The sequence below is a fragment of the Oncorhynchus kisutch genome, linkage group LG22 (genome assembly GCF_002021735.2).
Source record: "Oncorhynchus kisutch isolate 150728-3 linkage group LG22, Okis_V2, whole genome shotgun sequence".
Classification (NCBI taxonomy): domain Eukaryota; kingdom Metazoa; phylum Chordata; class Actinopteri; order Salmoniformes; family Salmonidae; genus Oncorhynchus; species Oncorhynchus kisutch.
In genome coordinates this window covers 8,565,835-8,578,221 of record NC_034195.2, presented here as the reverse complement: position 1 = coordinate 8,578,221, position 12,387 = coordinate 8,565,835, and the positions used below count along the sequence as shown (strand labels likewise).

Below are 12,387 nucleotides of genomic sequence, written 5' to 3'. Positions count from 1 at the left end.
CTCCAAATCCAGACCTCCATGGGTTGATAAATTTGATTTCCATTGATAATTTGTGATTTTGTTGTCAGCACATTCAACTATGTAAAGAAACAATAATTTAATAAGAATATTTCATTCATTCAGATCTAGGATGTTATTTTAGTGTTCCCTTTATTTTTTTGAGCTGTGTGTGTCATATAGCAGACACTTTTTTGTCCAAAGACATGTTTTTATGTATTGGTGGTCCTGGGAATCTCACCCACTATCATGGTGTTCCAAGCGCCATGTTCTACCAACTAAGCTACGGAGGACCAGTATTATCTGTTCAGTTATGTGGATGAGACGCCGGCTTAAATGACATGATCAATTCCCTTTCATTGAAAATCAAGACCATTAGATTTTTTTTTTTTAACTGACAAATTGTACCAAATATGAGAAGTTGGTGTGTGACCTGGCAGTCACATATATATATATATATATATATTTTACACCACTAATATGCATAGCACACGGAATTATACATATGCTTATAATGTATTAAGGTATTACCATCATACAGTACCAGTCAAAAGTTTGGACACTTACTCAAGGGTTTTTATTATTTTTTTAAACGATTTTCTACATTGTAGAATAATAGTGAAGACATCAAAACTATGAAATACATGATTCCATATGTGTTAAACAAACCAATATATTTGAGTTTCTTCAAGTCGCCACCCTTTGCCTTGATGACAGCTTTGCGCACTCTTTCCCTCCAGCTTTGAAACTCAAAGAAACGGCCTGGTGTTCATTTACGACATGGCGGGCTCCAACTACACCAACTTTGAGCTGGACCTGAGCAAGAAGATCCTCAACTTACTCAAGGTTAGAAAGTACTGAGCCAGCATATTGTAGTTGTGTATCAATATCTGTTCACCAGGATAATATGTTGACAGAAAATGTATGTTTATGAAAAAGTGGCCAGGATTGCAAAACCGTTCCAAAATTGCAGCTCTGCTCTCCACCAGGGGGCGTTCCCTGCCAGGCTGAAGAAAGTGTTGATAGTGGGTGCCCCTGTCTGGTTCCGCGTGCCCTACAACCTGCTGAGCCTGCTGCTTAAGGAGAAACTCAGGGAGCGGGTGAGTGCAGTGGTATTATTCTCACTATGGGCAGAATCATATCTTCAGAAACGAGCACCAAGTCCAACTTTAACTATCAAGAATGTGTGACAGTGACTGATGTTCTAAACCTACTTCCTAAGTATAATGTGGGCAATGCAGGAATCACACAACCCTGGTGTTGCTAGCACCATGCAAGCTGTGCCATCAGTTTCCATTTAAAACAGTGTTTTTTCAGATGCACGGCTGATTCAAATAATCGACTCATCACGCTTTGATTATTTGAATCAGCTGTGTAGTGCTAGGGAAGGAAACAAAATGTGCACCCAGGGGAGGCCCCAGAAATTAGTTTTTGAAACCCTGGTTTTATTTATCGACTTACTCCTTTTTTTCCTTTTTTTAAAATCGAGTCACTTTTTCAATCTGATGTCTTGTCCCATGATGTATTGAATGGGAATGAAATCAACCTAATCCTCTATTGTACTGAATCCATTGAGAACATCCTGAAGGCTTAAACCTACAGCTTACAAATCAGGATGTCCTAAAAAAGGATTCTAGACTTGTATTGACATGTAGTCCAGTTGTAATGACGTGAGTGTGTTTTGAAACGGAGCAAGGAAGTTATTTGACTGTGGTAGGTGAAGCCCTCACTCTTTCCTACATCCTTCCCCTCTCCCAGGTCCAGATGGTCAGAATGTCTGACCTCTGCCAGCACCTCCCACGGGACTGTCTCCCTGAGCACCTGGGGGGCCTGCTGCCCCTGGATGCCCACGGCTGGAACCAGCAGCTTCTGGCTGGGCAGAACGGCCGTGTGGACCCCGTGGATGAGCTGGTTGGCATCCCCCTGGAGGACTCGTCGGTCCACAACCCTGGGCCTGAGGCCATGCGTCTGCCTGAGTTCATGGCCCACCTGGGCAGGCTCCAGCGCTCAGGCATCCACCTGGAGTATGAGGAAATCCGCAAGGAGCAACCACCTGGGACATTCCATTGTGCCCTGTGAGTAGATGGATAGAAGCACTTATAAAGGTTTAGCTTTGGGTCAGTCTACATTTCCAGGCTTTTGAGCTGGACGGGGAGAAGCCTAGAGTTCCGGGCCAATATTCAAAGCGTCTGAGTAGGAGCTGATCTAGGATGAATCTCTCCTGTCTGTGTAATTGTATTCTTTATGATCTGAGGCAAAACTGATCATATACCAGCACTCCTACTCTGATTTCTTTGAGGCCCCTGAACCCTCACTGGATTACAAATGAGAGGAGACTGTAGGTTTATCGATTAAACTTCCAAGGAAAGAAGTAAAGTGTCAAACTGGGTGGCAAAACTTTGCACCAGTAGGAACTTGAGGTATTGTTTTATGATATTCATAAATCACCATTGGTTGATTTTGTGTCTGTCAATCTCTCCAGTACTGCATACAACCAAGAGAGGAATCGCTATGGGGATGTCCTGTGTCTTGACCAAACAAGAGTTCACCTGAAAACCAGAAGAAACGAGGTGTGTACTTCTCAAAAGTTAAATGTAGTTAAAATGTACAGAATCATAATACAAGAGATATCAGTAACACTTTCTAGGAACCACCTGTGCATCGTGCATACAGTGCCTTCACTAAGTATTCATCATACCCCTTATTCCACATTTTGTTACAGCCTGAATTCAAAATATATTCAATAAAAAAAAAAATGTCTAAGTGAAAATATATTTTTTTGAAATGTTTGCACCTTTATTGAAAATGAAATGCAGATATCTCATTTACATATGGGGGGGGGGGGGAAGAAGTATTTAGTCAGCCACCAATTGTGCAAGTTCTCCCAATTAAAAAGATGAGGCCTGTAATTTTCATCATAGGTACACTTCAACTATGACAGACAAAATGAGAAAAAAAAATCCAGGCTGGGAAGACTGAATCTGCAATAGGTAGGCAGCTTGGTTTGAAGAAATCAACTGTGGGAGCAATTATTAGGAAATGGAAGACATACAAGACCACTGATAATCTCCCTCGATCTGGGGCTCCACGCAAGAGGGGTCAAAATGATCGCAAAAATCCCAGAACCACACGGGGGGGACTTAGTGAATGACCTGCAGAGAGCTGGGACCAAAGTAACAACGCCTACCATCAGTAACACACTACGCCGCCAGGGACTCAAATCCTGCAGTGCCAGACGTGTCCCCCTGCTTAAGACAGTACATGTCTTTTCACGCTCAACAGTTTCCTGTGTGTAACAAAGGTCCACCACCCAAAGGACATCCAGCCAACTTGACACAACTGTGGGATGCATTGGAGTCACCATGGGCCAGCATCCCTGTGGAACGCTTTCGACACCTTGTAGAGTCCATGCCCGATGTATTGAGGCTGTTCTGAGGAAACAAGGGGGTGCAACTCAATATTAGGAAGGTGTTCAGTGTATAAATCATGTCCAAACAATTGAATTTGCCACAGGTGGATTTCAATCATGTTGCACTAGCTCAAGGATGATCAAAGGGAAATGGAGTGTCATAGCAAGGGGGTGTGAATACTTATGTACATTTGAGATATTTCTGTTTCATTTTCAATAAATGCAAAAATGTCTAAACATGTTTTCACTGTCATTATGGGGTATTGTGTGTAGGTGGGTGAGAAGAGAACATTTTTTTATCAATTTTGAATTCATGCTGTAACGCAACAAAATGTGGAATTAGTCAAAGGCTAGGAATACTTTCTGAAGGCATTGCCTTTCATCAAGCACAAAGTGCATTAGAAGACTTGCTGTAAGTATGTCTGTCTTTGTAAACGCACCTATGCCTACTGTTTACATGTGGTTCCCAGAACTTGAAAAATATTAATTTAAATGATTAATCAATCTTGAATATGCTATTAAGACACACAAATAACTGAGCTATATTTTCATATGTTTGTATAATGGTATCTGAATTGCTACTGTACAGCTCTGATGTTACAAGACCCCTATTCTATCATTTGCTGTGACAGTCCTGTTTTTTCCACAGAGATCAGATTACATCAATGCCAGCTTCATGGACGGCTACAAACAGAAGAATGCGTACATCGGTACTCAAGGTACAAAGTCGTCAGTCTATGATACCTGCTAGTTTCACCATCAGATACTTTTGCACGAATACATTTTTTCATGGGATATTTATTAATTTGTAAGAGATTCCTTTGGTTCTCAAACTATTGGTATTTTGGTAACACTAAAGCCCCCTGATGATTGACAAAATAATTGAGCCAATTGAAAAAGTGATACATAAAGACTCATTTTAAATGCCCAGTGCAGTCAAAACATATCTTTTTCTCTTGTTGGATGTGGTAGGGATGTTGAAATGAGTTATTTCCTCACTGTCTAAATTTGCAAAAGCCAGTCCTCTATCCTAGTTTCTTTACTTTCCAGACTCCCTAGCTTTACATTAACATTTTAGTAATTTAGCAGACGCTCTTATCCAGAGCGACTTAGTTAGCTAGGTGGGACAACCACATATCAGTCAAAGTAAAATTGAGGGGGGGGGGGGTCGTCGTCAAGTGTTAGTTCACAAAGGGGGGTGGGGGTTGGTGTGCTGTGGGATTATTTAAGAAGAGGTAGGGTTTTAGGAAGATTGGCAGGGATTCTGTTGCCACCATTGTGCCAGGACAGAGAAGAGCTTGGATTGGGCTGAGCACAAGCTGCCCTCCAGTAGGTGTGGAAGAAACCAGAGGTGGCAGAAGGGAGTGGTTGGGGTGTAGGGTTTGAGCATAGCTTGAAGGTAGGGAGGGGCAGTTCCTCTTGCAGCTCTGTAGGCAAGTACCATGGTTTTGTTGTGGTGCAAGCTTCAAATGGAAGCCAGTGGCGTGTGCGGAAGAGCGGGTGGCATGGGAGAACTTGGGAAGGTTAAACACCAGGCGGGCTGCAGTGTTCTGGATAAGCTGGAGGGGTTGAGTGGCTAGGTTTGGAGGAGAGGGAGACAAAGGAAACAAGGTAGTTTGATCAGAGACCTGGAAGGGGGTTGCACTGCGATGAGTAGGTGAACAGCCTCTAGTCAAGCGTATTGCTTGCCTTGTGAGTGGGAGGGGACTGGGAAAGAGTGAGGTCAAAAGGAGGGGAAAGAGTGAGTTTGAAAGAAAGTAATCAAAGGCAGACATCAGAAGGTTGAAGTTGCTGGGAAGGGAGGAAGGAGAATCTCCACTGCATTTCATTTTCAGTAGCCCTGTGCCATAACCGCGATGTCCAGATGCTCTCGGACTATGAGGGAGAACAGTCAGATGAAACGAGAGCAGCGGTGTTCCATGTCTCCGTCAGGGCCAAAAAGTCAAGGGACTGAAGGGCAGCATAGGCTGAAATGAACTCTGTGTTCTTGATCGGCAGTTCCAAACGCTGCCATAAGCTTATTTTTTGGGGTGATTACTTGTGAGCGGGACACAGTCAAGAAACAGTATAAATGTATGTCATTATCATTTCTACAGTTTCCATTTGTTTTTTTGTCCTTTTTAAAGTATATAGAGTTCAGGAATTGGCGTAAGCCGCATGAGTCCATAGCCCCATCCTGCCCCGGTGTCACGGTATAGGCTGGTGTTGCAATGATGTGGGGAATGTTGTCCTGGCACATATTTGGTCCCTTCGTGCCAATTGCGCAACGTTTCTACCCCCCTAAGAATTTAGGCTGTTCTGGAGGCAAAGGGGGTCCAACCTGGTACTAGATCGATGTATCTAATAAACTGGACACAGTGTCAAACATACACAGGCCGTATGCTTGACACCCCTGCTTTATGATGTCTTTATTAAAAGTAGTTAATTCTCTTCATTCTACCCTCTGCTGTCCATAGGACCACTGGAGAAAACCTATGGGGATTTCTGGAGGATGGTCTGGGAGCAAAACGTGCTAGTCATTGTCATGACAACAAGGTAGTTCATCTTCTTGCATATTTGTTTTACCCAGTGGGCATGATGTAGAGAATTGTTGTTAAATGAGTCATTGACATTTGGAAATGACTGTTGTGAACCAGACCCAAATACTGTAGGTTACAATGGGGCACTTCCTAGAGGTTCTAGAAAGATCATCAATACCCTCATGGAGATAATCCATCTGTGTATTGCAGAGCGGACGAGGGAGGTCGGAAGAAGTGTGGTCAGTACTGGCCTCTGGAGGAAGGTGGCCAGGAGGTGTATGGTCACATGGCTGTGGTCAACCAGAGGGTGGACAATCACTCCCACTACAACCAGACCACCCTGGAGCTGCACAACATGGAGGTACAGTAGCAAGCTACAGGTCTCAAGTGACCTCTGCTCCCTTTACCCAAGGAGTACGCATGCCTTCCCATTGATGAATAAAATAAAAAATAAAATATTCAAGGACAAAAATCTGACTTTATCTAGCTATAGCACACACTACCATCTCTTCTTAGACTGTTGGCTAATATCAAAACTTCTATCGAGTTTGAACAATTGCAAAACATTGGTTGTTCACCCATTTTGAATCTACATCTCATGGGGGGGGGGGGTGTGTGTGTGTTCCAGAATTGTGAGCAGAGGCAGGTGACCCACTTCCAGTACCTGAGCTGGCCCGACTACGGCGTCCCCACCTCGGCCGTGACGCTCATTGACTTTCTGGGGGCTGTCAAGAGGCAGCAGAGGCGGTCAGTGAAGACCATGGGGCCCCAGTGGAGGGGCCACCCCTTGGGACCCCCCATGGTGGTTCACTGCAGTGCTGGCATCGGCAGAACAGGTGAATTATTAATTCTCATTGACGACCACCACTCTTTTAGTCTATGCGTGTCAGACTCATTCTAGTCCTTGAGTCCCAAATAAAGACACACAACATGATATCATAAAGGTTCATACAGGCTTATATCGAACTTAATTATCTTCTTTCCTGACAAAAATAAGCCCTGTGGTAAGATCGGTGTAAAGCACAGAATGACATAGAATCTCTATGGACAGTCATAGGTGTCACCTCAATTTCTCTAATAGGGATTTTATTTCTAAGGCACCTGTTCACCTTGGCTATAATGTATGGAGGGCCATAGTGAACTAATGTTATTCCTGTATTTTCCCCACAACACATTTGTTGATGATGTCTCCCGCCTTCCCTCCTCTCCCCAGGTACTTTCTGTGCCCTGGACATCTGTCTGTCCCAGCTGCAGGATGTGGGGACGCTCAACGTGTGTCAGACGGTGCGGCGGATGAGAACGCAGAGGGCCTTCACCATCCAGACCCCAGACCAGTACTACTTCTGCCACAACGCCATCCTGGAGCACGCTCAGAGACAGGGCCTGCTCTCAGCCAATCAGTGATGCCTGGGGGTCGCCTCATAGTTCTCACGGCCAATCTGTGATGCCCTGGGTGTTGTCGTAGCCTATCAGTGACCCTTCTCGCAGCCAATCTGTGAATCCAGGGGACACTTTGTAGCCAATCAGCATGCCCACTTCTAGCAAATGCCATCACTTCTTCCCTTTTTAAGAGGCCTTTAAGACCAACTCATTCCTCCTTCTGACTCTGCCACTTCTGACAGAGCCACAGTTGTGATGAAAAATGTTAGATAGTAAGACATAATAACATACAAGACACAACAACCTGGCAACAAATGTTGTCAGTTTTGTGTCTTCTGAGGAAGATTTTGAATCATTATGTGGCCGTTATGTGTCTATGCGAGTCTGTCGTTTAGTGTTGTGACACACATCATTCGCTTTGGTGTCTTGTGTGATCCAGATACTTAGCAGTAACCGATGACATGAACTTTGCGTTCAACTTCCTTTTTTAAGAACCTACCACATCTGTGACCAGTTCAGTGGTCTTTGAGAAGGCCTTTTCTCTTGCTCTCTCCCTCTCTCCATCCTCTACCTGTGAAAGCAGAGAAGAATGGTATTGTAGAAGAAAGTAATAATAAGAATAGTTTTATTTTTTTCAATGGTCTTTTGCCTCTTGGTATTGTCGTTGTGACCTTAGCGATACAACTATACTTGGCATACAAGCATTGAACCCCTCCTGGGACATTGAATCGAATGGCTACATGTAGAAGTTGCCCCTGAGATGCATGTGGTCTTCTCATCTTACCCTACCCCAATCCAAGCCTCAACCATTGAGTTAAAATGCATAGATGACCTTAAGTTCAACTTTAAGTAATACTAAACACATTAATGTTTTTGTGAGCAGCTGATAAAGTTGGTATCTCAATGCATTTCCTGCAGATCTAATAATTAAGAGCTGGCCTCCTGACAACACATGAACCATCTGCCTTCACTCTGTTATTGTAAGTCATTCACATTGGCTGTTCAAACGTTCCTTGTGAAAATCTTGTAGTGATCGTGACATTAAATGTTTGGTCGCCGCTGCTTTCACTCAGTAGTTGTTCCGTATGCTTCAGTTGTGTCGTACGTCTATTGAGCCGCCTATGCTGCGATGGACCTGGTGTAGGAAGGCCATAACCCTGCTTCCGCTTTAAGACACCAGTCCTAGACCTCACCTCAGTAAAGTGCAATAGACTTTTATACACAGCCATGTTGAAGCACTTTGTGCTTTTAGAGATTACAGTTCTTGTGTTGGTAAAGTGCATTTAAAGTGAAATTACAATTATAGGAGATTGTATACGTGTGATATACAGTGCCTTCAGAAAGTATTCACACTTATTTACTTGTTCCACATTTTGTTACAGCCTGAATTAAATAGATTTTTTTTCTCACCCATCTACACACAATACCTCCATAATGACAAAGTGAAAACCATGTTTTTTTATTACATTTATTGAACATTTAAATACAGAAATTGAATTTATATAAGTATTCACACCCCTGAGTCAATACTTTGTAGAAGCATCTTTGGCGGTGATTACAGCTTTATGTTTTCTTGGGTAAGTTTAAGAGCTTTGCACACCTGGATTTTACAATCTTGGTAAGCAACTCCAGTGTAGATTTGGCCTTATATTTTAGGTAATTGTCTTGCTGAAAGGTGAATTTGTCTACCAGTGTCTGTTGGAAAGCAGAGTGAACCAGGTTTTTCTCAAGGATTTTGCTTATAGCTGTATTCTGTTTATTTTTAGCTTAAACTCCCTAGTCCTTGCCAATGACTAACATACCCATAACATGATGCAGCCACCGCCATGCTTGAAAATATGAAGTGGTACTTGTTGATGTTGGATTTGCCCCAAACACAAAGTTTTGTATTCAGGGAAAAAGTGCATTTCTTTGCCACATTACTTTAAGTGCCTTGTTGCAAACAAGGTGCATGTTTTGGAATTTGCGTCTCCTGTATGGGCTTCCTTTTCACTCTGTCATTAGGTTAGTATTGGGAAAGGGGGATACCTAGTCAGTTGTACAACTGAAATGTGTCTTCATTGTGGAGTAACTACAATGTTCCATTCTCATATTACAACCATTAAATTCTAACTGTTTTAAAACCACCTTTGGCCTCATGGTCAAATCCCTGAGCATTTTCCTTCCTCTCCAGCAATTGAATTAGGAAGGACGCCTTTATCTTTGTAATGACTGGGTGTATTGATACACCGTCCAAAGCCTAATTAATAATTTCACCATGCTCAGAAGGATATTAAGTGTCTGCTTTTTATATTTTTACACATCTACCAATCAGTGCCCTTTGCAAAACATTGAAAAACCTGCCTGGTCTTTGTGGTTGAATCTGTGCTTGAAATTCACTACTCAATTGAAGGACCTTACAATGTATTATCTGTATGTGTGGGGTACAAAGATGGGGTACTCATTCAAAACTAATGTTAACCACTATTGAACACTGAATGATTCCATGCAACTTGTGATTTGTAGCACATTTTACTCCTGAACTTATTTAGGCTTGCCACAACAAAGGGGTTAAATACTTATTGACTCAAGACATTTCAGCGTTTAAATGTTTCCACAACCAAAATTCCACTTTGACATTTGGGTGTAGATCAGTGACACAAATCTTAATTTAATCAAAAAACTGTAGGCTGTAACAACAAAATGTGGAAAAAGTAAAGGGGTGTGAACTCTCTGAAGGCACTGTAGGTACAATATAACTTGATTACTGTTGATTGGACATTTGACCTTCAAAAGTATTCAGACCCCTTTACTTTTTCCACATTCTGTTAGCTTTATTCTGAAATATAAAAACAAAATTCAAACCTCAATCTACACACAATACCACATTATGACAAAGCAAAAACTGGATTTTAGACCATTTTTACAAATGTTTTTTAAATACCTTATTTACATAAGTATTCAGAACCTTTGCTATGAGTCTTGAAAATGAGCTCAGGTGCATCTTATTTCCATTGATTTATCCTTGATGTTTCTACAACTGGGTTGGATATGATTTGGTAAGGCACACACTTGTATAAGGTCCCACAGTGGACAGTGCATGTCAGAGCAAAAACGAAGCCATGAGGTCAAAGGAATTGTCCGTAGAGCTCTGAGACAGGATTGTGTCGAGGCACAGATCTAGGGAAAGGGTACCAAAACATTTCTGCAGCATTGAAGTTCCCCAAGAACAGTGGCCTCATCATTCTTAAATTGAAGTTTGGAACCACGAAGACTCTTCCTAGAGCTGGCCGCCTAGCCAAACTGAGCAATCCAGGAAGAAGGGCCTTGGTCAGGGAGGTGACCAAGAACCTTATGGTCACTCTGACAGAGCTCCAGTGTTCTTCTGTGGAGATGGGAGAACCTTCCATCTCTGCAGAACTCTACCAAGCAGGCCTTTTATGGTAGTGGGCAAGCCACTCCTCAGTAAAAAGGAGACAAGTCAGGATCAAGAGAAAGATGAATGGAACAAAGTACAGAAGATCCTTGATGAAAACCTGCTCCAGAGTGTTTGGGGCCCAGTCTGAGGTCCCAAACGCTCTGGAGCAGGTTAAGGTTTACCTTGCAACAGGACAAAGACCCCAAGACAATAAAGGAGTGGCTTCTGGACACTCTGAATGTCCTTGAGTGGCCCAGCAAGAGCCTGGACTTGACCCGATCGAACATCTCTGGAGAGGCCTGGAAATAGCTGTGCAGCGACACTCCCCATCCAACCTGACAGAGCTTGAGAGGATCTGCAGAAAATAATGGGAGAAACTCCCCAAATGCAGGTGTGTCATACCCAAGAAGACTCTGCTGTTGAAGCACCATTGGCAGAGATTACAAAGTATTTAGTAAAGGGTCTGAATACTTAAGTAAATGTGATATTTCACTTTTTTATAAATTTGCAAAAATGGCTAACCTGTTTTTGCTTTGTCACTGGTGTATTGTGTTTAGATTGATTTAATCAAATTTAGAATAAGGCTGTAACGTAACAATGTGGAAAAAGTGAAGGGGTCTGAGTAGTTTCCGAATATAATCCATCTGAACCTGACATCTTGTCATGATTACACGTCGAATATTACCGTTCCCATTGCTGTACAGTGCCTGTGCATCATTATATGGCATCTTATAGTTGGATGAAATAATGTGTTCTTTGCAACTGAATTCATATTGAATTTGCTTGAAGTGGAGCCTCATATAAGTCCGCCATCCTCGTGCACTCTTAATTATTTTAGAATTATTACTTTCAATGACGGACACAAAGTGTGACCAATATTATTTTTCTATTGTATTCAACTTTTTCTTACAAGTATTCAGACTTTAAAAGTATCTACTTTAAATTATATTCGCAGTTGTAACATTACTTGTTATTAGTATGATTGAGGACAACTGACTCAAACTATGCTGTATGAAAAGCCAACATTTGTCATCACATGTGCATTTGAAATGGTTGTCTTATTACCCAATTTTTGTTTTGCCAAGTATTATGTTTTCCAATCAAAGGAGATTGGGATATGTCCAATAACCTTTCAAAGGAAGACCAAAACAGTGTATTCAGCATATTAAATGAAAAATTGTGATTCCCAATTGATTGTGTGCTTTTGTCATATTTGAATCTGGTTTGTCTAGACTAATCATAATTCTGAAAAAATCTAAGTTTGAAGAAAATGATTAATTTGGCTGTGACTTGATTACATTTCTTAGCATCTATTAAAGGCTAGTCTTGGCTCCAGGATTGTTTTGCAGCGTTCTGAGGTGGCCAAAAGCTCCATAAATTCCAGAAGGGGGAGCTAAGATCTTTTCAACTCCAACTTTAGTATTCCATCTCCCCTGTGATAACTGTTACTTGCTCTTGCTAAAACTTTGCGTTATCTGCTGTTTACCTTTTTTAAAAGTTTGTTTCAAGTAGTAGTGGTTTGGACATCAATGATAGGATGCCCTAATATTATCACCACAGGGAAGTTGTTGCCCCTAATGAGCCTTCATACTATCCTTATATCTTACTTAAATTTCTTAGTATTGTTGGACAAATGTGAATACAATTGCATTTACTGCACAGACTCAAATCACAGGTTTTGTTTT

At 41.9% G+C, this 12,387-nt stretch overlaps 1 protein-coding gene across 1 annotated transcript in view; it reads left to right on the top strand.

Annotated features, from left to right (window-relative positions):
* ptpn9a (protein tyrosine phosphatase non-receptor type 9a) overlaps positions 1-11,892 on the top strand; it is a 43,815-nt gene extending 31,923 nt beyond the window's left edge. The window contains exons 5-13 of the mRNA XM_020456075.2: positions 738-843; positions 987-1,097; positions 1,756-2,072; positions 2,480-2,567; positions 4,056-4,125; positions 5,863-5,941; positions 6,136-6,286; positions 6,554-6,761; positions 7,139-11,892. Coding sequence (XP_020311664.1) covers positions 738-843; positions 987-1,097; positions 1,756-2,072; positions 2,480-2,567; positions 4,056-4,125; positions 5,863-5,941; positions 6,136-6,286; positions 6,554-6,761; positions 7,139-7,329 — 1,321 coding nt within the window. The 3' untranslated portion in view covers positions 7,330-11,892. The remainder of the gene's footprint in view (positions 1-737; positions 844-986; positions 1,098-1,755; positions 2,073-2,479; positions 2,568-4,055; positions 4,126-5,862; positions 5,942-6,135; positions 6,287-6,553; positions 6,762-7,138) is intronic.
* The last annotated feature ends 495 nt before the right edge of the window (positions 11,893-12,387 follow it).